At 36.2% G+C, this 24,109-nt stretch overlaps 1 protein-coding gene across 2 annotated transcripts in view; it reads left to right on the forward strand.

The window, feature by feature from the left end:
• Positions 1 to 24,109, forward strand: part of VMP1 (vacuole membrane protein 1) — a 137,060-nt gene that overhangs the window by 58,664 nt on the left and 54,287 nt on the right. The window contains exons 6-7 of one of the 2 annotated variants that reach the window (XM_058704920.1): positions 6,179 to 6,346; positions 14,915 to 15,046. In XM_058704920.1, coding sequence (XP_058560903.1) covers positions 6,179 to 6,346; positions 14,915 to 15,046 — 300 coding nt within the window. The remainder of the gene's footprint in view (positions 1 to 6,178; positions 6,347 to 14,914; positions 15,047 to 24,109) is intronic. The other variant, XM_058704922.1, reaches the window with a different exon arrangement.

Here is a 24,109-nt window from a genome sequence, read left to right on the forward strand (position 1 = left end):
ATATATTTTCCCTGGATTCTAGATTTTTTTTTTTCTTTCAGCTCTTCAGAGAAGTAATTCCATTGTCTTTGGATTGCATTATTCTGATGAGAAGTATTATCTATATTTCCCCGTAGATAATTTATCTTTACCCCTCCAGTTGCTTTTGAAATTTTTTTCATTATTGAGTTAATAGCAATTTGATTAGATTATGATTGTGCTGATTTTCAGTGATTTAAGTGTTTTCTCTGTATTTGTCCTGAGGTTTGTTGAATTTCTTAGATCTGTGAGTTGATGGATTGATATTTTTCATCAAACCTTAAATACTTGGCTACTATTTCTTCAAGTATTTTTCTGCACACACTCCTTCCCACCAACACACACCTTCTCCTCTCTTTCTGGGATTCCAATTACATGTATACTAGACTAGTTGGTATTATTCCACAGGTCACTGTGGCTTATTTCTTTTATAGTCTTTACCCTCTGTATCCTTTAGTTTGGATGCTTTCTATTGCCCTGACTTCAAGTTCTCTAATATTTTCTTCTGTGGTGTCTGTCTAATCTGTTGATAATCTAGCCAATGAATTTTTCCATTCAGATATTATCTTCAGCTCTACAAGTTCCATTTTTTTTTTTTAATTTTTTTTTAACATTTATTTATTTTTGAGACAGAGAGAAATAGAGCATGAAGGGGGGAGGGTCAGAGAGAGAGGGAGACACAGAATCTGAAACAGGCTCCAGGCTCCGAGCCATCAGCCCAGAGCCTGACGCGGGGCTCGAACTCACATACCGCGAGATCGTGACCTGAGCCGAAGTCGGACGCTTAACCGACTGAGCCACCCAGGCGCCCCTACAAGTTCCATTTTTTATACTTTCCATTTCTTTCCTCATGTTTGTGTTTTCCTTTTTTTTTTTTTTTTTTTAAGTTTATTATTTTGAGGGAGACAGAGACAGTGTATGTGAGGGAGGGGCAGAGGGAGAGAGAGAATCTCAAGCAGGCTTTGCACTGTCAGTGCAGAGCCCTACATGGGGCTCCAACCCACAAAACTGTGGGATTATGACCTGAGCCAAAACCAGCCTTAACCAGCTGAGCCACCCCTATGTTTTCCAGGTATCAGCAAACTTTTTTTGCAAAGAATCACATAATAAATATTTTAGATTTTGTGGAACTGTAGAGTCTTTCAGAGTTATTCACTTTTGCTCTTGTAGCACAGAATTAGCCAGAGACGATATGTAAGTGAATGGACATGGCTATATTCTTTGAAACTTTCTTTGTAAAACTAGCGTGGGCCAAATTTGGTCTGTAATTTGAAGTTTGCCAACTGCTGCTTAAATCCTTGAACTTACTTATATTTACTGTTTTTAGGTTCTTGTCTCCTATTTCCATTATCTCTGACATTTCTGTTTCTGTTGACTAATGTTTCTTCTGGGTCATATTTTCGTTCTTCACAGATCTAGTTGTTTCTTATTAGATGCTGGACATGTAGTATTAAAATTGTTTATTGTATGGATTTGTTGTCCTTCTTTGCAGAGCATCAGTTTTCTGTTTTGGTGGGCAGTCAAGTTACCTGTCATCAACTTGATCTGTTTAAGGTTTTTAAAAAAAAAAAAAAAAACATTTTATGGCCTATCTGGAGTAACTGTTACTCTAGGCTCCTTTTAGGGTCTTCCCTGAATGCTGAGTCTCTGCACTCTAGCTGGTTGAACTGCAGGTGTTTCCTAGTCCTTGTGAACTCTAGGAATTGTTTATCTTACAACTGGTGTAAGTTGTTTTCCCACCACTTGTTCTTTGCCTAGCCTAATGGAATCTCACCCTAGCCTGCAATGCAGCTTTGTATATCAAAGTCTCAAGAGGACCCTGTGCATGTTTCTAGAGTTCTTTCTCTTTATTATCATTCTGTCCCACAGATTTCAACTACTCAGGCTCCCTGAACTCAGATTTACTTCTCAACTCAGCAAGACCACCATGCTGTTTTTTAAAAAATTTATTATTTTTAGTAATTTCTACACCCAACGTGGGGCTCAAATTCACAACCCTGAGTTACATGCTCTTCAGACTGAGCCAGCCAGGCACCCCAAGACCACCATGCTTTGCTTGGGCTCTTTCTCTTTGGATTTTGCTATAGACATGGAATGTGTCTACAAAGAAAAGCCAGAGCCATCATAGGGTTTCCTCATTTGTATTCCTTCTATCAGCAGTCAGAAATCATAGACTGCCTATGGTACAATGCCTGAAAAGAATTGTTCCATGTGTTTTGTCCAGTCTTTTAGTTTACTGTAGGTGTAAAAGTCCGTACCACTTCATGATCTGAGACAGAAAACCCCCAACCAAAGGCCAGGATCTCTAATCCATACATATCAATATCTAAATGCTCTCAGGACAGCTGTAACCTCCTGCTCAATACATTGTTGGGTTTTATATGTTTCATGGTGGTTCTGTCCAGGTAGTGTTTTCTGCTTACACTATAGCTGTTTGTCTTTATCCCTTGGTTTTTCATTTAGCATAGTTAAGACATTTAATATATGATACAGTGCAGTAGGACTTGTAGGTTGTAGAAAATAAAAGTTAATTTGAATATGTATAACCTTTAAAAATATTTTAATCAAAACAATTTTTTAGTCTTGGTGTTTGGATTTTTCATGTAAACTCATATTTATTTCATTCAACTCAATTATATTTAGGAACCATCAGCCTATATTGTTGAAAAGAATTTGTGAAGTTTCCTATAATTAACGTAGTTTAAACTAAAATGTCAAGGTACGGACTAAACGGGCTCTTGAGAATGAACAAAGGACAAGAAGCTGAGTTATTTGTGTCCGTTTTGCTGGGAACCACATCTGCCTCAAAGGCTGAGTAATCATGACTTATTAGTGTGGTTATGGAAAGTATATATCAGTTTAGTTGTGTGAATGAACCGTCCTTTCTTTAGGGAAAAAATTCTCATCAGATTGCTGAAATTTTCCCTTTTTAGAATTACTTAAAATTGAAACTATGAATAAGTCTTTTATCTTGTTGGATAATGTGTTTGATCTGTTGAAGTACATATTTTATATTTCTAGAATAGAAATGTAGGTTTTTCTTTCCTGTACATCCCAGAAATATTATTATTTAGTATCCAGGGCAGTTTAATTTTGTTCACTTAGAGTTCGTTTCTAGGGTTGAGAAGTAGACTGTACTGTATATTATAGGGACAGTTTGTGGGGTATCATGGGCAAACTCTTGAATTTCTTCTATTTTACTTACTGGTATCACATTTTTCTTTTGCGTTTTATACATTATAGGTTGAAGTTACAGCGTTTTTTGTTTGTTTTTTTAATTACATCTGATACTTAGCTATATGTGTAGAGTAAGAAATTTTTCACTAATTATTCAATTATTCTGAATTCCACAAACTTTAAACTTTTTTTTTAAAGAATCACAAAATAATTCTTTTTCCCCTCAACTGTGAAATCTTTTATGCATATAATATTCAAAGAAGCAATTGTGGATTTCATGGTTAATAACTTTGAAGGAAAATGTGACTACTCAAAAGCATTTACGTAATTATTCTTTTAATGTAAATATTACTCTTTATGAATTTCTGTGAATTAAAACTCAAGAGAAAGATGAAGAGGCTAAAAATTCACATAGATTTTTTTGGTCCAGAAAAAAACTAATAATTGATTCAGTGCTACATGCAGAACTACATTTTTTAGATTTTCTTTGAACACATAACGCCAGTTGCATATAGGGAGAAATGTAGCTTAGATTTATGAATATATTTTTCGTATTAACTTAACAACAAAAAGTTTTGTTTTAAATCACCTTTTATCTTAATAGCAATAGTTCCTTAATGTTTTATTTTCATTGTTGCATCTTGTGCACTTTTGTCTTTGAACCACTAATTTTTTTACCTTATGATTTAAAAAGGCTCTCAGGGCCTCTGGGTGGCTCTATCGGTTAAGCGTCGGACTTTTGATATAGGCTCAGGTCGTGATCTCGTGGTGGTAAGATCAAGCCCCACGTTGGGCCCTGCACTGAACATGGAGCCTGCTTAGGAGTCTCTTTCTCCTTCTCCCTCTGCTCCTCGCCCCCCACCACCTGACTCTCTCTCTCTCTCTCTCTCTCTTTCTCACTCTCAAAACAAGTAAACTTTAAGAAAAGAAATTAAAAAAAAAAACCTCTTGTATACCGAGACCACTTACTGTATGTGTGTATGTGTATAGAGCTAGAGAGGATAAAATTATATATATATTTTAATATATTAATGCACACAATTTAATATTATATTATCTAAAACATAATATTGTATAACAAAAATTTTTACTATATTTTTATTTGATATTCTACAAAATTTTATTCTACAAATACAGTATTTTTCTTCGTAATAACTAATGGCTAGTACATTTTGAGGGTTTATTCTAAGCTGGGTCCTTTATATAAGTCGACTGATTTAAATTTTATGGTATCCCCAGAATGTAGGTTCTGAAGGTATTTGATTATTTCCATTTTATAGATTAGGAGAGCAAGACTCAGAAGGTAAGTTACAGAGTCCAGAACCTGAACCAGAACATGTGGCTCTAGAAGTTATACTTATAGCCACTAGGTCTACAGTATGCTTTAAAGTAAATATTTACAGCTTGTATGTTAAAGAAACGTGTTAAGGATGTCCAGTGTTTAGCTCTGATACCTCATGAGAACTTTGGAAATTATTGTTAGATTTTAATTCACATATTTGATTATATTTGGAGTTTTTTATTTTGGAGCTGAATAAAACTATGAGTCTTAATTTTTTTGCTTTGCAGAAGAGTAAACTGAGGCCCAGAAAAAAAGTTAAGTGACTTTGTCTAAGGTTGTTTAATTCCTGGGGTGCCTGAGTGGTTCAGTCGGTTAAGCATCTGGCTCTTGGTTTTGGCTCAGGTCATGATCTCATGATTTGTGGGTTCGAGCCCCGCTCTGCTAACACAGAGCCTGCTTGGGATTCTCTCTCTGTCTCTGTCTCTCTCAAAATAAAATAAACGTTAAAAAAAAAAAAAGGTTTCATTCCTGACCCTTAATTTACTGTTATCCCAGTGGTTCCTAAACCTAGCCTATTAGAGAACCTAACTTATTTGAAATTCTAAATAAACTCATTTAAAACATACAGGTTCCTATCCCCACCTATTGAATAAATCTATGGTAGGGAACCCAGGAATTTGTATATTTAACAAATTCCCTAGTTGGTTCTTATAAAGACCCCTCACCTTGGCATGCATGTGCACTTGGGAACCATTGTGTTTATTAAGCCTTTATCACACATCTAATATTAATCCATTTTAACCTATGTGATTATTATTAATTTGTAATATTTTAGTTTATTGTTTTTTATATTTATTTTTTGGGAGAGCACAAGCAGGGGAGGGGCAGAGAAAGGGGGACAGAGGATCTGAAGCGGGCTCTGCACTAACAGGCGGACAGCAGTGAGCCCAATGTGGGCCTCAGACTTACAAACTGCAAGATCATGACCTTAGCCGAAGTTGGATGCTCAACCGACTGAGCCACCCAGGTGCCCTTAATTTTTAATATTTTAAAATAAAGGTACAAAGCAACACAAAATCTTCCATAGAAAATACTGCTTTAAAAGAAAAACTTACTGATATTTGTTCCACAGTTTTATTTTGTTTTAGGACCTCTTATCTTTGGGAAAGATAAGTGAGGTAGTTACTTCACCAACTGTTTTTAAGTAAGGACAGAAAAGTGGTATTCTCGAATCATGCCTAAAGGGATAGGGCACAGGAATTTTTTATCAAAGGGTATAACATTCTTACAAATGAGAATATAGATGAATAAAATCAAATAAAGCCAGAAATCATATGGTGTTGGAGAAGGAGATTGACTATAAAAAGACACCAGGGAACTTTTTGTAGTGATGGAAGTGTTCTATATCTTGGTTGGTTGTACTTATACAGTTCAATATATTTGTCAAAACTCAATGAACTATATACCTATATACTATTATATATAAATTATACTTCAATAAATCTGAGTTAAAAAAACAAGCTGGGAAGAGATTAAGGATTAGTGTTTCGAAATAGGTAGTTAGATTCTTATTCTCTAGAAGCTAAGATTTTTCTATTTATGTATAGTAATTAAGGTACTGTTAAAATGACATGTATATTGATTGGTAATTCCTTTTTCATTAATATTTCTCATCAGAGGTTTCTCATATTTGTTTCATAGGGTCCACATATAGCTTCAGTTACATTAGCTGCTTATGAATGCAATTCAGTTAATTTCCCTGAACCACCTTATCCTGATCAAATTATTTGTCCAGATGAAGAGAGCATTGAAGGAACCATTTCTTTGTGGAGCATCATCTCAAAAGTTAGGATTGAGGCCTGCATGTGGGTAAGATGTCCATTTTCATATTTGTCTAAAATTAACCTCACTATTTTGATACTTTGTTGTACCTCATTGAAAATTTAATCCAAATGTATATCCACATAGCAAGTCAATAAACAATTAATTCATGAAGTCACCAGTTATCTGCTTCCAAGTAAGAGAAACCCTTTAGAGCTTCCCCATTCATGAATGACATTCAGAGTAAGGCATGAAGCCATAGGTACAACAAAGCAGTGGATGCCATGTAGACAGCAAGAGGGGAAATGGAGGATAGATGATACAACTATACTACTTTCCAAAATTTTACCAATGTGAAATATTTGATAAACACATAGCAAGTGGTTGTATTTTCAGTCCCAGATTGGTAAATGTTGTATGTCTCTCTCCTAGATTCAGATACTCTGTGTTTATTCTTAGAGGGCTTATTTCATTTTCTGAGTTGTTAGTAATACTGAAGTAAGGTCAGATATTTTTTTAATAGACCAAGCTTTACTGTAGTGAGGGTATCAGACTATATGGTTGTATATGGTGATCTTGCTTTCAGTTGTACCAATTATTCTTTTTATGGTTTGCTTAAGTGTATTTTGGGAAGCTTTTGTACTATATATCCAGTGACAGATTATTTTAATCCATACAAAGTATTCTTTTTTTTTCTATATGCCTATATTCATTCAAATGTGTATCATTGAGGAATAGTTCATTTGCTAAAGACTTTCTGTTACTCTTTGAACATTTTTTGTCATTTGGATTCATTAAGTTATAGGTTCTCTGTAACTTTTTTCCCCTAACAGTGTCTTATAAAATAAAACATATGGAACAGATCAGTTAAAAATCTTGACTAAAATGAACATGAATGCCATACCCATGGAAGAGGGAAAGTTTTCAAATACACTTATTTAAAGGTTAACAACTATATTGTCTGTGTGTGTGTGTTTCATACGATCGTCTTCGTTTTTAGTATAACTTATTTGTCAGTTATATATACTATAGCCTAGTATGTTGTGTTTTAAAAGAATTGTAAGGGAAATGCCATATTTTGAATTTGTTGAATATGAAAGGCAGGAAAAATTGTCGTATTTCCTGTTACTCTTTTATAAGCACTGGAAACAAAATTCATTGTACTAGTTGCATATGTTTTATAAATTTGACCACATTAGTCTTTTGATGAAAAATTATTATTAAAATAACAGAAGATACTTGGAACGTGCTAGAAAGAGACCATGTATATGGATTAGGTTTTCTGTTTTGCTTTAGTTCCTTCACAAATGATTTACATGGCTGGATTAACACTAATGCCAACAAAGAAAAACTTCCATCGCAGCTGGCAGTGATAACTGCCTCCTCCAACTCCCATAGTTCATATTGTTTGAAGTGTTCATTTGGCCTAGCTCCATGCATGCCTTAAATTAGTTAACTAGACTAGTGTAGTGGCTTACTTTCCCAAATAAATTTTAAGCTCCTAAAAAATATAAACTGTACCTTAAATGTATTACCCTCACAGCAGTCAGTATAAGGTTTTGCACATAGTACAAGAATGTTGATTAATCCTAGTTAATTGGCTGAGTGCTCTTCATATTTCCTTTTTTGAAATTGTCTTTTGTCACATATAAAGTGGAGCGCATATCAAGTTACATTTAAATTGGTTCCTATTGTTCTCAATATTTATATGGATAGTCCTTTCAACAAAAGGTGCTGGGAAAACCATATACACATTCAGAATAATGGATTTGGACCCTTACCTTCTGTAAAAATTAACTCAAAATGCATCAGGGACTTAAGCTTACGAACTAAAACTGTACAACTCTTAGAGGAAGATGTAGAGACAATCTGCATGGTGTTGGATTTGGCAATGGTTTCTTAAATATGACACCCCAAAAACATAGACAACAAGAAAAAGTAATAGGTAAGTTGAACTTCACTAAAATAAAAACCTCTTTTATGTCAAAAAAAAAAAAAACATTATCAAGAGAGTGAAAAGATAACCCACAGAATGCAAGGGGATGTTCACAAATCATATATCTGATAAAGGTTTAATATCCAGAATGTTTGAAGAACTTCTACAACTTAACAACCCAATTTTAAAAATGGGCAAAGGACTTGAATAGACTTTTCTCCAAAGAAGATACACTAATGGCCAATAAGTGCACAGATTCTCAGCATCATTTAGTCATTGGGGAAGTGCAGATTCAAACCACAAGGAAATACCCCTTTGCTATTATTTTTTAAAAAAGAAAACAAGTATCAGGATATGGAGAAATTGGAACTCTTGTAGACTGTTGGGAATGCAGAGTAATTTAGCTGCTAGGGAAAAGACTTTGGTGGATTCTCAAAAACCTAAATTTAGAATTACCATATGACCCTCCTCTAATTCCACTCCTACATAAATACCCACAAGAACTGAAAACTGGGACTCAGGTATAAGTACAGATACTTGTACTTCATTCCTCAGTAATATTATCCACATTTTCTTTTTTTTTTTTTTTTTAATTTTTTAAATGTTTATTTATTTTGAGACAGAGAGCACAGGAGGGGCGGGGCAGGGGGGGAATCCCAAGTAGGCTCCACACTGTCCATGCAGAGCCCAACACTGGCTTACTCTCACCATGAGATTATGAGCTGAGCTGAAATCAAGTCCTGGGCGGTTAACTAACTGAGCCACCCAGGCACCCCTCCACATTTTCAGAAAGGTGGAAACAACCCAGTGTCCCGCAACAGATACATGGATAAAATGTAGTATATACGTATAATGGAATATTATTAATCCATAAAAAGGAATGAAGTTCTGAATAGTACTACAGTATGAACCTCAAAAACATTATGTTAAATGAAATAAGCCATTACTAGAAAGACATACTAGGGGCGCCTGGGTGGCGCAGTCGGTTAAGCGTCCGACTTCAGCCAGGTCACGATCTCGCGGTCTGTGAGTTCGAGCCCCGCGTCGGGCTCTGGGCTGATGGCTCGGAGCCTGGAGCCTGTTTCCGATTCTGTGTCTCCCTCTCTCTCTGCCCCTCCCCCGTTCATGCTCTGTCTCTCTCTGTCCCAAAAATAAATAAAAAACGTTGAAAAAAAAAATTAAAAAAAATAAAAAAAATAAATAAATAAAGGGAAAGGACTCATTTGGGAAATACTTAAAAAAAAAAAAAAAAAAAAAAAAGAAAGACATACTATATGATTGCACTTATGTGAATTGTCCAGAAGAGTCAAATTGGGGGCACCTGAGCGGCTCAGTCAATTAAGTGTTCAACTCTGATTTTGTCTCAGGTCATGATCTCACAGTTGGTGGGATTGAGTCCCATGTTGGGCTCCACTGTGACAATCTAGGCTTGCTTAGGATTCTGTCTTTCCCTCTCAGCCCTCCCCCCCCCACCCCCTGCACTCACACACACACTCTTTCTCTCTCTCTCAAAATAAATAAACTCTTTTTAAAAAAAGAGTATAAATAAAAATAAAATAGAAGAGTCAAATTCATAGAGATAAGAAGTACCTTTGAAGTTACCAGCGTTGTGTGGGATGAGAAAGTTAATGCTTAATGGGTGCAGTATTTCCATTTGGGTGATGAAAAATACTGGAAATAGATAGTGATGGTGGTTGCACAACATTGTGAATGCAGTTAATGCCACTTAGTTTTATATTTTAAAATGGTTAAATGGGATACAGTCATAAAATGTCCATACTGCTGAGGTTGAGAAACCTTGATATAGAGTGTGTCAGCCTTGATTTGTAGTTTACCCTTTCATAGATGAGTTTACCCTTTCGTTTGTGTTCACACCCATATGTTTTGTTCTGTTCAAAAGAATGTCTTGCTTGATTAAAAACTCACATCTTGGGGCCTGCTTCCGATTCTGTGTCTCCCTCTCTTTCTGCCCCTCCCCTGTTCATGCTTTGTCTCTCTCTGTCTCAAAAATAAATAAACGTTAAAAAAAAAAACAAACAACTCACATCTTATTTGATGCTTTGGATTCTGTCTCCCTCTCTTTCTACCCCTCTCCCTCTCATTCTCTGTCTCTCTGTTTCTGTCTCTCTCGAAAATAATAAACATTAAAGAAAACTGAAAAACAAACTCATATCTTATTTGACATTTTTATCCAGTTTGTACTTTGCAAAGTAGTATGTCTTTACAGACGTTGCTATCATTACAAATGTAGTGAATCAGTAAAATAATTAAAATGTGGAGTACATCCAATTATAGGATAAAGACCAGGGTTGGGGGCTCCTGGGTGGCTCAGTCAGTTGAGCGTCCGACTTCAGGTCATGATCTCACATTCATGAGTTCGAGCCCCGTGTCGGGCTCTGTGCTGACAGCTCAGAGCCTGGAGCCTGGTTCGGATTCTGGATTCTGTGTCTCCTCCTCTCTCTGCCCCTCCCACGCTCATACTCTGTCTCTCTCTGTCTCTCAATAATAAATAAACGTTAAAAAAAAAAAAAGACCAGGGTTGCTCTTAATTTCAGCTTGTTTATGTAGGTCTTTGGAGCACGCTAAAGTGAATTGAGTTTTTTTGTGTGTTTTTTTTTTAATTTTTTTCTTAATGTTTATTTATTTTTGAGACAGAGACAGAGCATGAAGGGGGGAGGGGCAGAGAGAGAGAGAGAGGGAGACACAGAATCTGAAGCAGGCTCCAGGCTCTGAGCTGTTAGCACAGAGCCTGACACGGGGCTCGAACTCATGGACCGTGAGATCATGACCTGAACAGAAGTAGGACACTTAACCAACTGAGCCACCCAGGTGCCCCATGAATTGTTTGATATTGTTGATCATTAGTTACTTTTTTTCAGTTTGAATCTTTTGATCTTCCATAATTTGTGTCACCAGTGCAAAGCTTCACAAATTTTCATTTCACTCATGAATTCCAATAATAGTTATTATGCATCCAAGCACCAGAGATTCAGAGTGAGCAAAACTGAACAGTCTCATTGGAACTTTACGTTCCAGTGAGGGAAATAATTATCATGGAAAAAATGCATAAATAAATATCATGGAAAAACCGTATAAATATGAAGGAGAAATCTGTATAACACAGACATTTTCCCTAGTTTATGATTCAAGGAAGATTTCCATGAAGAAGCAGTGTTTTGGTTGAGATCTAAGAATAAAGATTTGTAAAGTGGGACAGCAGGGCAGGGGCGAGAGCATGTGTGTTGACTTTTAGATAGAGAGCATCACCTTTTAATGTCATGTATTTGTTAAGTTCATGGTTAGGGGGTGATTATTGTGGTAAAATATATATAAGGAAAGTTTTACCATTTTAACCGTTTTTAAGTACACAGTTTATTGGCCTTAAGTATATTCACAATGTTGTGTCATCATTGCCAGAACATTTTGTCATCCCAAACAGAAATATGTACCCATTAAAACAATAACTCCAGAGTCTTTTCTATTTTCTTCTTCTTTGATTGTGTCAATTCTAGATACCCCATCTAAATGGAATCATATAATACTTGTTTTTCTATGTCTGGCTTATTTTGCTTGGCATAAGGTTTTCAAGTTTCATCCATGTTGTAGCATGTGTCAGAACTTCATTCCTTCTTACAGCCATTTGAAAACTGACCTCAAGGGAAACTGGAAGCAAATTTTCTCTATGTGCAAAACAGTCTTGAAAATTTTACTAGAATTGGTATAATTGTTTTCTGTAAGAACCCTGCATTTCTCAGTGGTTTCAAGCTTACCCTCCTAACTTCTGCTTTTAACCTCTGATTTATGTTTGTAATTGGAATATGTAATAGAAAAATCATTTTGTTTAAAAAAATTATTAACACATAGATAATACAAAACTACCATAATATCTGAGAATCAGCATATGTAAAATTTTCTGCTCTCCATATTTTTACTATTAAACTTATGATTCCCATCAGTGAAAAGCAAAATGCTGATTTGCTTGTGAATCCACTTGACAAAACTTTTTAAAAGCATGAACATTCAGGATTTTCCTCCTCCCCTAAATCTTTGAATATAATTGATACTTCAGGAAGATATTTCCCTCTTGGTTTTGCATATTTTGTGCATGTTAAAATCTTCTCCAATTCAAGAAGCAGGGTCTTCAAGGTAATCAATTGATATGGAGCAGATGGTTTTTAGAAGAGCTTTCTGAATTATTGCTTGACTAAAAACTACTTGTCTCTTTCTTTTGCAATAAGGAAACCAGTTATTTCTTCCCCTTAATTAAGCCTAGGCTGACAGTTTTTAGTGTTCCACACTTCTGTTTTGGTTTTTTGTTTTGATTTTGCAAGAATTATAAAATTATTTTGTAAGAATCATGAAATTATGGGACTGCAGTACCTAATTTGAGATAACTAAATAAACTTTTGTGTCTAGAATATAATGTGTTTTGGGGGACCTGTCTGGATAACTGTATTTCTTTTTATCTATTTGTGTAAAAAACCAGAATATTGACTCATGATCACCATTCTTGTTTCTTGCTAATGTGGGAAAACATGAGCAGAATCCAACTATAACAATAAATATAGTCAACCAAGTATAATATAGTATGTAGCTCTTGATTTCATTCAGTCCATTATTACTTCCTTTTTAACTTTAAGGAAACTTGTCATGAGTTTGAATCATATGATTGCTTTCAGAACTATTAAACATTTGAGTTAACAGGTTTTAAGAGAAGTTCATGTTTTGAATAACATGTTGCAATTAACTTCCTACTTTTTGTAATGGGAAAAAAATTTTTTTAAGTACAGAGATTTATATAATTAATTTAATATATTATCACCCAAACTCAGTTAATATTAATCCCTGGCTAATATTGTTTTATCTGATCCCTCCTCTGTAGGCTCTCCACTATCTTGAGGCATATCCTAGATAACATATCACATTTCATCTGTAAATATATCAGTCTTAGGACTCAAAAAAACATTATCACACCTAAGAGAAATTAGGAATAGTCTCTTCAGATCAGCTACCTAGTTAATGTTCAGATTTTTCTGATGGTGTTTGTTTTTCTTTTCATATTTATTTGTTGTTGAAACTGGGTTGTTTGTCAAATATAATTTCTCACAGTCTCGATTTTACTAATTATATCCCAGTTGGTATAGTTTAAATATGTTTATCTGTTCCCTATGTTTCCTGTGAGTTGATAGTTAGAGAGGCTTGAAAAAAATTTTTTTGTCGAGAATACATGTTATAGTCTTGTGTATTTCTATCACGAGGTACAGTAATGTCTGATTGTCTTTCCTTTTGTGGTATTATCACCATTGTTATACAATTCCATTATTAAGGGTTATAAAATGGGGGTAAACCAATTACATCATTTTTTTTTACTTTACTTATTGACTGGAATGTTTTTATAAAGAAAAACTCCTTATCACCAATTTGGTTACCCCAAGATATCTTTCATATAGGTAAGAGAGGATAAGTAATGGATTTTTCCCCTTTATTTACCTGTTTTTTAAATAGTAAGTTCATTCTCTTAACATTCTCCAAAGTTGACTAACATTAACTTTTTTTGTTTAGCAAAATATGATTTGTGTTTTATTTATATATCCCGTGATGTATATGTCTCTCCTCCCTCTCATCTCTCTCTCTTTATTCTTTAACTAAATATAGCCTGCTTCTTTTGACACTTAAGTATATTCTTTTTCAGAATTCTTGTTTCATATGTGGATAATGCAGTCTCATTTGGAGATTATTGATCCCACACATTGAAATATAATACTGTGAACATGAAATATTTGAATTTGATAATGTTCCTTGGGGATTCTTTTCAAGGCATTTGTTGACAAAGTCATAGTACAGAGCAAATAGACCTAAAATTGCTTCTGAGAATTAGCAAAACTTTTTCATTCACTATGACTCAAGGCAGAGAAGGATGGCTCAAAGTTGAGAATTTTCCTAGAAACCATATACCTTTTACATTATCATCTATCTTGTATTTAAGCCATTTAAGTCCAAACCAAGTTCCTGATTCTCTTACCTTTGTTTTCATCCTATGTTTTAAGTTGAGTGAAAAAAAAATTCTCTTCAAAAACAAGAATCCACAAAATGACTGAAACATGAGTCACTCAATGTCCTGAGGAAATAAACATTTTTCCTGTGGTGAAAATTTATCCATCCTAATGTTGAGTTTTCAAGGGGCTTCCTGACCACTATTTGTTAAAAGTTTTAACTCTGCACACACAAAAAAATTAAAACAGCACCCTAAATACCAGATTAAATACCTTAAATACCAGATTGAAACAGCATCTTAAATACCAGAAGATTTCCTAGAAAGTTTTATCTAAAACTTGTACTAGTGAATACTCATTACCAAATGATTTGAAAAGAGGGAAAAAACTGACAGAAATCACAGAGTATAAGTAGAGATGCTTAGAGAACTAACGTTAATCTAATGTCTGCCATGCACCAGGAATTGTCTAAGAGTTTAGTGTATATTATCTCGCCTGGCTTTGTATTGGTCAGTATTAGGGCCAAGAGTCACACTCATGTTCTCTTGATTATGTAGTATATGCTTTCCTCCCTAATACATGCATCTTAATGTGGTTTTGGCAATGTAGAAAAATATAGATTTAATCTGTTTAGTATTCTTATGTTGAGAACAGAATCTCATGTGAGTATTTTGGTTTTGCACATAGGGTATCGGTACAGCAATTGGAGAGCTGCCTCCATATTTCATGGCCAGGGCAGCTCGCCTCTCAGGTGCTGAACCAGATGATGAAGAGTATCAGGAATTCGAAGAAATGCTGGAACATGCAGAGACTGCACAAGTAAGAACAGTAGAGAAAACAATAGAATACTTTAATTGTCCTTTAAAAAGTTATGGCTAAGGTGAAATTGTTAATAGTTACTTTAAAGAAGAAAACTCCCAGCATAAAAATAAATAATACATTATTTGGGATAGAATATTTAGAAAAGCTGAAATATAAAAGTGATTATAATCTTGATTTTAGAATAGAGAAATACAGGGGCGCCTGGGTGGCGCAGTCGGTTAAGCGTCCGACTTCAGCCAGGTCACGATCTCGCGGTCCGTGAGTTCGAGCCCCGCATCAGGCTCTGGGCTGATGGCTCGGAGCCTGGAGCCTGTTTCCGATTCTGTGTCTCCCTCTCTCTCTGCCCCTCCCCCGTTCATGCTCTGTCTCTCTCTGTCCAAAAATAAATAAAAAACGTTGAAAAAAAAAAAATTAAAAAAAAAAAAAATAGAATAGAGAAATACAGAAAGAATCCACAAGACAACTCACTAAGCTGAAACACTTTGCCAGAAACCAGAGTAAGTTGATGTCGCTAATGAAGTTTAGGAGCCGAAACATCCTTTGTCCATTATGTGTTTTTAAGTATTACCAAGCAGACCACTAACTGAATAAGGGGGACAAATAGGTGGGTCAGGCTATGAATCCAAAGTTTTTAAGAATAACGTCAAAATATTTTACCATGTTTAGAGGAAATTATTTGGGAACTCTTAAGAAATGGCAGTTACAGGGGTGCCTGGGTGATTCAGTCAGTTAAGCATCTGACTTCGGCTCAGGTCATGATCTCATGGTTTGTGGGTTCGAGCCCTGTGTCAGGCTGTGTGCTGACAGCTCAGAGCCTGGAGCCTGCTTTGGATTCTCTCTCTTTCTGCCACTCTCCTGCTCACGCTCTGTCTCTGTCTCTCAAAAATAAACGTTAAAAAAAGAAAGAAGGAAAGGAAAGGAAAGGAAAGGAAAGGAAAGGAAAGGAAAGGAAAGGAAAGGAAAGGAAAGGAAAGGAAATAGAAAAGAACAATTACAATAAACTTACCCTTTAACAGCTAGAGGGAAGAAAGGCTGAGGCCTTTTTACACCTGAGCATAAGCTGTATATCAACCGATATCTTAATGTTACAAGATAGGTGTTTCATTCTTTGCAGGAAAATTCCTAAGGATATTGTTAACTGAGTCGCTTCTTAGGAATGACAGTAGAAATCAACATAGACCCAAAAAAAAGGGATGTAAAAGAGATTTTTGAAAGATTATCTATAAAATACATCTTCCTTCCTAGATTTGTTCATTAACCTATGAAATGAAGTTGTTTGGAAAATTGTCTTGTTATGTGTTTGTTAAGTGCATGTGCCCACATAAGTACACACCCATTTTTTTTTATTAACTTAGTAGTCTGTGTTTATATGTAAAATCAGGCTAATTAACATTTTGAAATAAAACTGTTTTTTACAGTCCTTTTTTATAGTAAGAATAAATAGTAATTATGAATATAAACATTTATATTAAAAAGTAATACATATATATGTACATATGATTATTTAGAAAAATAAAAAGTAAGCCACATTATGATCAAACCATTACTCAAAACTGAAAATATGATTAGAAATAACACAGGTATGTAAATGTTATCCCCAAATCAACCAATACTGAATCTATAATTTCCTGTGGGTTAATTATATATTACAGAGAGTGGATTAAGTAAAAGCATATATTTAAACACAGAAAATCTAACAAAATTGATTCATAAACATCTTCCTGGATTTCTTGGTTATTCATGTGATCTGGTTTTCATAAGATGATACAAATAAAATCTATGTCTCTCATGAATGAAGACCCATAAGAAAATTATTATATATATTGAATCACTTTTTTAATTCCTTTCCCTACTAACATAATTTTGCTATTCTTGGACTTTCAAGTATATTTCCCATAGTCTTTTTTTTTTAATTTAGATCCAAGTTAGTTAACATACAGTATAATAATAATTTCAGGAATAGAATTTGGCGAATCATCGCTTACATATAACACCCAGTACTCATCCGAACAAGTATCTTCCTTATTGCCCCTCACCCCTTTAGTTAGCCCTTCCCCCCACCCAGCACCCCACCAGCAACCCCCAGTTTGTTCTTTGTGTTTAAGAGTCTCTTCTGGTTTGTCTCCCTCTCTGTTTTTATATTATTTTTGCTTCCCTTCCCTTGTGTTCATCTATTTTGTTTCTTAAATTCCATATATGAGTGAAGTCATATGATATTTGTCTTTCTCTGACTAATTTCGCTTAGCATAATACGTTCTAGTTCCATCCACATTGTTGCAAATGTCAAGATTTCATTCTTTTTGATCACCGAGTAATATTCCAATGTATATGTATATGTACAGAAATATATAGAGATAGATAGATATAGATATAGATATATACCATATCTTCTTTATCCATTCATCAGTCAATGGACATTTGGGCTCTTTCCATACTTTGGCTATTGTCTATAGCACCGCTATAAACATTGAGGTGCCTCTGCTCCTTGAAAACAGCACACCTGTATCCTTTGGATAAATACCTAGTTGTACAATTGCTGTGTTGTGTGGTAGTTGTATTTTTAATTTTTTGAGGAACCTTCATACTGTTTTCCAGAGTCACTGCACCAGTTTGCATTCCCACCAGCAGTGTAAAAGGGTTCCTCTTTCTCCACATCCTCGCTGACATCTGTTGTTGCCTGAGTTGTTAATTTTAGCCATTCTGACAGGTGTGAGGTGATATTTCATTGTGGTTTTGATTTGTATTTCCCTGGTAATGAGTGATGTTGAGCATCTTTTCATGTGTCTGTTAACCATGTAGATGTCTTCTTTGGAAAAGTATGTATTCATGTCTTTTGCCCATTTCTTATCTGGATAGTTTTGTTTTTTGGGTGTTGAGTTTGATAAGTTTTTATAGATTTTGGATACTAACCTTTTATCTGATACGTCATTTGCAAATATCTTCTCCATTCCATCGATTGCCTTTTAGTTTTGCTGATTGTTTCCTTTGCCATGCAGAAGCTTTTTATCTTGATGAGGTCCCAATAGTTCATTTTTGCTTTTATTTCCCTTGCCTCTGGTGACATGTCAAATAAAAAGTTGCTGTAGCCGAGGTCAAAGAAGTTGTTGCCTGTTTTCTCATCTAGGATTTTGATGGCTTCCGGTCTTACGTTTAGGTCTTGCATCCATTTTGAGTTTATTTTTGAGTATACACACGTTTTATGAGGAATGTATTCATAGCTTTATTCTCAGTGGAATCTGAGACCCCAAAAAACCATTAGCCTAGAGGGGGAAAAACATATATTTTAATAACAGATGGGCTTTTTAAAAAGGCATTATTAAGTGGAAATCAACTAAGGATAGTTATGGTTTTTAATTAAAAACAAGACTTTCAAATATGAATATAGAATAACCAAATAACCAAATATAAAACAAATGAGTCAAAGAGCTATGAGCATCTGCTCTGCCTGGAAAGAGACAAGTTGGCCTTGGTATTTGCTTTGCCTTATGTATCAACCAGATATTATGTCTCTGTTCCTCACATCATAATGCTTATGTTTGCTAATAATTGTTACTAATATAAACAACTTTTTAATTATTTTTAATGTTTTTTAAAATCCAGTATCTAATCTGACCCTTGTGTTAACTAAAGTAATATAGGAAGGTACCATTCTTCTATTTTATAGAAAACTTAAGATCTAGAAGTTGTTATCTCCCTAATTTTACATGCTTAGAAGTATAGCTAGACCCAGAATTCAGAATGCCAGCATCGCTGATATATCCAGCTACTAAAACCATGTCCATGTGTAGACTAGGCTGAGTATGTTCAGTAGCAACAACTGATACGTCTGGAATTTGTGGCAATAATTAATGTATGTCATTTAACATCTCCAAAACTCCTTTTTTTGTGTATATAAAGTCAGCAAGTTGATGCTAGAATAAGTCTAGGATGGCTTGCAGCTTTAAATTTTTATGCTGTGGATTGGATGCTAAACAGGTATAAGTATTGTTTTCTATTAAGTCAATTAATATATTGTCCCTGTTTTCCTTTTTTTTTTTTTTTAACTTTTTGTTTTGGAATTAACATGTTTTTCATTTGTATACTTTTTTCAATCTCTTCTCTCACTTCTGCCAGCTCTGTAAAACACTTTTCTATGTCACTTCCCACTTGGTAACACCAAAAAAATATTATCAATTCTGTTTTCTTTCTTGGAGTCATCACTCTGGAGCCCCCCATCAATCTGAACGTGGTATTCTCTTGGATTTCCTTTGCACATTGCTTCTTTTTTGGTTTGGATCTCTTGTTGTTGACTTCCCGTCCTCCTCCCCCTCTCCCTCCTCCTCCCCCTCCTCCTCCTCTCCCTCCTCCTCACCCCCTCCCCCCTCCTCCTCCCCCCTCCTCCTCCCCCCTCCTCCTCCCCCCTCCTCCTCCTCCCCCCCTCTTCCTCCTCCGCCTCCTCCTCCTCCTCCCCCCTCTTCCTCCTCCCCCTCCTCCTCCTCCTCCCCCTCCTCCCCCTCCTCCTCCTCCTCCCCCTCCTCCTCCTCCTTCTTCTCCTTCTCCTCCTCCTCTTTCTTCTCCTTCTCCTACTCCTCCTTCTTCTTCTCCTTTTCCTCCTTCTTCTCCTTCTCCTCCTTCTTCTCCTTCTTCTCCTTCTTCTCCTTCTCCTTCTTCTCCTTCTCCTCCTCCTCTTTCTTCTCCTTCTCCTACTCCTCCTCCTTCTTCTCCTTCTCCTCCTTCTTCTCCTTCTTCTCCTTCTCCTTCTTCTCCTTCTCCTCCTTCTCCTTCTCCTTCTTCTCCTTCTCCTCCTTCTCCTTCTTCTTCTTCTCCTTCTCCTTCTCCTTCTCCTCCTTCTCCTCCTTCTCCTTCTCCTTCTTCTCCTTCTTCTTCTTCTTCTCCTTCTCCTTCTTCTCCTTCTTCCTCCCTCCTCCTCCCTCCTCCTTCTTCCTCCTTCTTCTTCTCCTCCTCCTTCTTTTTTTTTTTTTTTGTTTGTTTTGATTTTTTTTAGTAATCTCTGCCCCCAAACTCATAAGGTCAAGAGTCACTGAGCCAGCCAGGCACTCCTTGCCTTCTTCTTTCTGGATTTACTCCCTCGTTTTGGTTGAACACATTCTACCATAGCTTCCTGAGAAAGAATGAGTAGATGGAAGTGCTGAAAATGCTGTGTCCTTCATTCACACTTAATCAATTAACTGAATATAGTATTCTAAGTGGAAAATCATTTTTTAAACTTAGAATTTGGAAGTCATTGCTCAGTCATCTTAGGACCTCTGGTTTGATATTGATGAGGCTAATGCCTTCCTGACATCTCTTCATAGGTAGGTGCCTCTTTTTTGGTTGTTTTATTTTTTTATATAGAAACTGTTAGATTCATTCATTATCTGAGGTATGGGTCTTTTAAAAATTTATCCTGTTAAGCACTTGGAAGCTTGTCAATCAAGAGTCTATTCATTTTGGGAAGTGTTCTTGTATTTTTTCTGTGTCAGTATACCCTCTTTATTCTCTTTCAATTCTCATTATTTTGGTGTTGGGCCTCCCAACAGTCGTCATTTTAATTTTTTTGATAATTTTGCTCCTAATATTTATCACATTTTACTTTGTATGCAATTTCCTCAACTTTATCTTCTAACTCTAATATTAAAATATTTTTCCACTACCATATATTTATTTTCAAAAAGTGATTTGCGTTATATTTCTAAGCAGTGGTTTCTTATCTTTCTGAAGATACTTAGTTTCTCTAGGTTTTTTTTTTTCTTCCTTTGTTCTACTTCTGTTGGAAGCTTTCCTCCAAGTCTGGTGATCCTTGTTTTTCTGTTTATATGTAAGAAGGAGGCACATAAAAGCTGAATGGGAGCTATGTGTGTGGAGGAAAGTTGTAAGAGTGTCAAACCACCTTATTTATTGGAGCCTCCATATATGAGTTTCTGTGGATCTTTAATTTGGGATAGTTCATTTTCTCTAGTGACAGATCCTCCAGTTTCTTGCTTGGAGAATATAAACTTTGCTGCTTATATAGTAAAGCTAGGCTAGAGAAGGGGGTTTAGAGATTGCATATAGGCTTTCATTGAACTCTCTTTGTGTTCAGACTGTGGATACCTACGGAAACATATCCTGAGCCCAGAACTTTTGCTTCACTTCATCAGAAACTGTATACTTAATGTCTTTTAAGGGGCTAGGGGACAACATTTTCTGGCTGTGCTAAGTAGGGGTGGGACCTAGAGTCTACTTCTTATAAAGTCTCTGGTTTGTGCCCTACCCCAGTCTCTTCTGCAGTTCCACTGAAAATCCTTTTTGGAGTTCTGTAATATATGTCACTTTGCTTCTCTTTGATATCTTTCACTGTTTTTTTCCATCTTCCCTTGTCTTCATTTATCAGTGCTAGTTTCATCAAAGACTGAGTTCATGTTTCTATTTTTTATTTTGGGGTATTCCAGCTATATATTGTTGAGTAACAAACCCAAATATTTAGTAATTTAAAACAAGAACAGTCATTTATACTGCTCACAAATACAAAATTTGCACAAAATGGCTTGACTGTAAGTTGGAGAATTTACTTTCAAGATGATTTACTTATATGACTGATAAATTGATTCTGGCTGTTATTGGCTTGGAGTTCAGCTCGACTGTTAGTTTGGGACCTCAAGTTACTCTTTTTTTTTTTTTTTTTTCTTTTTTTTTTTTCAACGTTTTTTTTTTTTTTTTTTTTTTTTTTGGGACAGAGAGAGACAGAGCATGAACGGGGGAGGGGCAGAGAGAGAGGGAGACACAGAATCGGAAACAGGCTCCAGGCTCCGAGCCATCAGCCCAGAGCCTGACGCGGGGCTCGAACTCATGGACCACGAGATCGTGACCTGGCTGAAGTCGGACGCTTAACCGACTGCGCCACCCAGGCGCCCCTTTTTTTTTTTTTTTTTTAATGTTTATTTTATTTATTTATTTTAAGAGAGAGAGCAAGCAAGCAATGGGGGTGTAGAGAGATGGGGAGAGAGAGAATCCAAGCAGGCTCCATGCTGTCAGTGCAGAGCCTGAGGTGGGGCTCAAACCCACAAACTGTGAGGTCATGACCTGAGCCAAAACAAAGAGTCGGACGCTTAGCCCACTGAGCCACCCAGGAGCCCCTCAAGTTACTCTCCTTGGACTTCTTCATGGCATCTGAGTTCCAAAAACATGTGTTTTGTATGAATTTAGGTCGAAGCTGGAAGGTGTGTTATGACGTAGCCTCAAAATCCCAGTCACTTTGCCACATTTTGTGAGCCAACTAAGAAACTAAAGTTAGCCCAAACTCAGAGAGTGGAATTACATTTCACCTCTCAGTGAGAGGAGTAAGGAAGAATTTGTAGCCATCTCTAACCTACAACAGGGGCAAAGGTTTTGTTTGGTTATCTTGAAGTGGGAACCCTCCTGTAATATCATTTTTAATAGGATAGAACATTGACAAACCAGAATTTCCTTATAGGAGGGGAATGGGATGGTAAATGATTTTGAAATTATATAATGTGAGAGGTTGTCGAAAAGAATTTAGACAGGCACACCTGGGTAGCTCAGTCAGTTAAGTGTCCGACTCTTGGTTTCAGCTCAGGTCACGATCTCATGGTTCATGACTTTGAGCCCCACGTCAGCCTCTGCACTGATGGTGTGGAGTCTGCTTGGAATTCTCTCTCTGCCCCTCCTGCATCTCTCTCTCTCTCTCTCTGTCTCTCTCTCCTTCAAAATCTATAAATAAACTTTAAAAATAAAAAAAAGAATTTAGACATATCTCCTTGAAAGGGGGAAATGATAAACTTGTCAGATATGCAAAAAGTTGGGGCGCCTGGGTGGCTCAGTCGGTTAAGTGTCCGACTTCAGCTCAGGTCACGATCTCGCGGTCTGCGGGTTCGAGCCCCGCGTCAGGCTCTGGGCTGATGGCTCGGAGCCTGGAGCCTGCTTCCGATTCTGTGTCCCTCTGTCTCTGCCCCTCCCCCGTTCATTCTCCGTCTCTCTCTGTCTCAAAAATAAATAAAAACGTTAAAAAAAAAAAATTAAAAAAAAAAAAAGATATGCAAAAAGTTGTCTCTTCTGTGGCAAGAAGATATAGTCATGCTGAGAAACTGTAGAGATAAACTTTGTCTTAGAATTAGTGGGTAAAGGGGTGCTTGGGTGGTTCACTCAGTTAAGCATCCAACTTCAGCTCAGGTCATGATCTCAGGTCTCCTGGGCTCAAGCCCCACATCAGGCTCTGTGCTGACAGCTCAGAGCCTGGAGCCTGCTTCCAATTCTGTGTCTCCCTCTCTCTCTGTCCCTCCCCCCCACCCTCAAAAATAAACAAACATTTTTTTTTAATTGAAAGAAAGGAATTAGTCGATAGAAGTTTTCTGAGGCCTACAGTGGCTCAATATTAAAATAAAAACGGCACTTGGGTGGCTCACTCACTCTTGGTTAAGTGTCTGACTTTGGCTCAAGTCATGATCTCATGGTTCATGAGTTGGAGTCCCACGATGGGCTCTGTGCTGACAGCTTCAGATTCTGTCTCCCTCTCTCTGCCCCTCCCCCACTTGCACTGTGTCTCTGTCTCTCTCTCTCTCTCTGTCGAAAATAAATAAACATTAAAAAAATTTTTAACAAAAACAAAACCAACTTCCTATCAATTTTAATTATGTACAGATGGAATTGCTATTTCAAAAGAATGAATGCCTTATCTCTCTCTCTATGTGATATCTTTCATGAATCCATGCACAGCACTTCCTGTGCTGTGTAAAATATTAGCTGGATGACTCATTTCATTCTTTGCAAGTTTTTGATTATAAATAATACATTCTGTAAACTTGTTACCACCTAAAAGCTCAACTTGTGAAAACTCAGATCTTCTAGAATTTGATGAATTATGCTTCATCTTGTATGTATGATTTGAGCTCTTGAAGACTTTTGAGCCTTGAAGAGACTTAGTCTTTCTCTACCATTAAAGCAGTAATCTTTTTTATTCATCTCTTATAGCTCTGATTATTTTCATTACTTTTTGACTGTAAATTTTCTCTAATTCTGCTTTGTTTTGAGTTGTAGAAACCAGCCTGCACACAATATTTCTGATGGTTATGAGGTTTGCCCGTT

The sequence above is a fragment of the Neofelis nebulosa genome, chromosome 16 (assembly GCF_028018385.1).
Source record: "Neofelis nebulosa isolate mNeoNeb1 chromosome 16, mNeoNeb1.pri, whole genome shotgun sequence".
In the NCBI taxonomy this organism is placed as follows: Eukaryota; Metazoa; Chordata; class Mammalia; order Carnivora; family Felidae; genus Neofelis; species Neofelis nebulosa.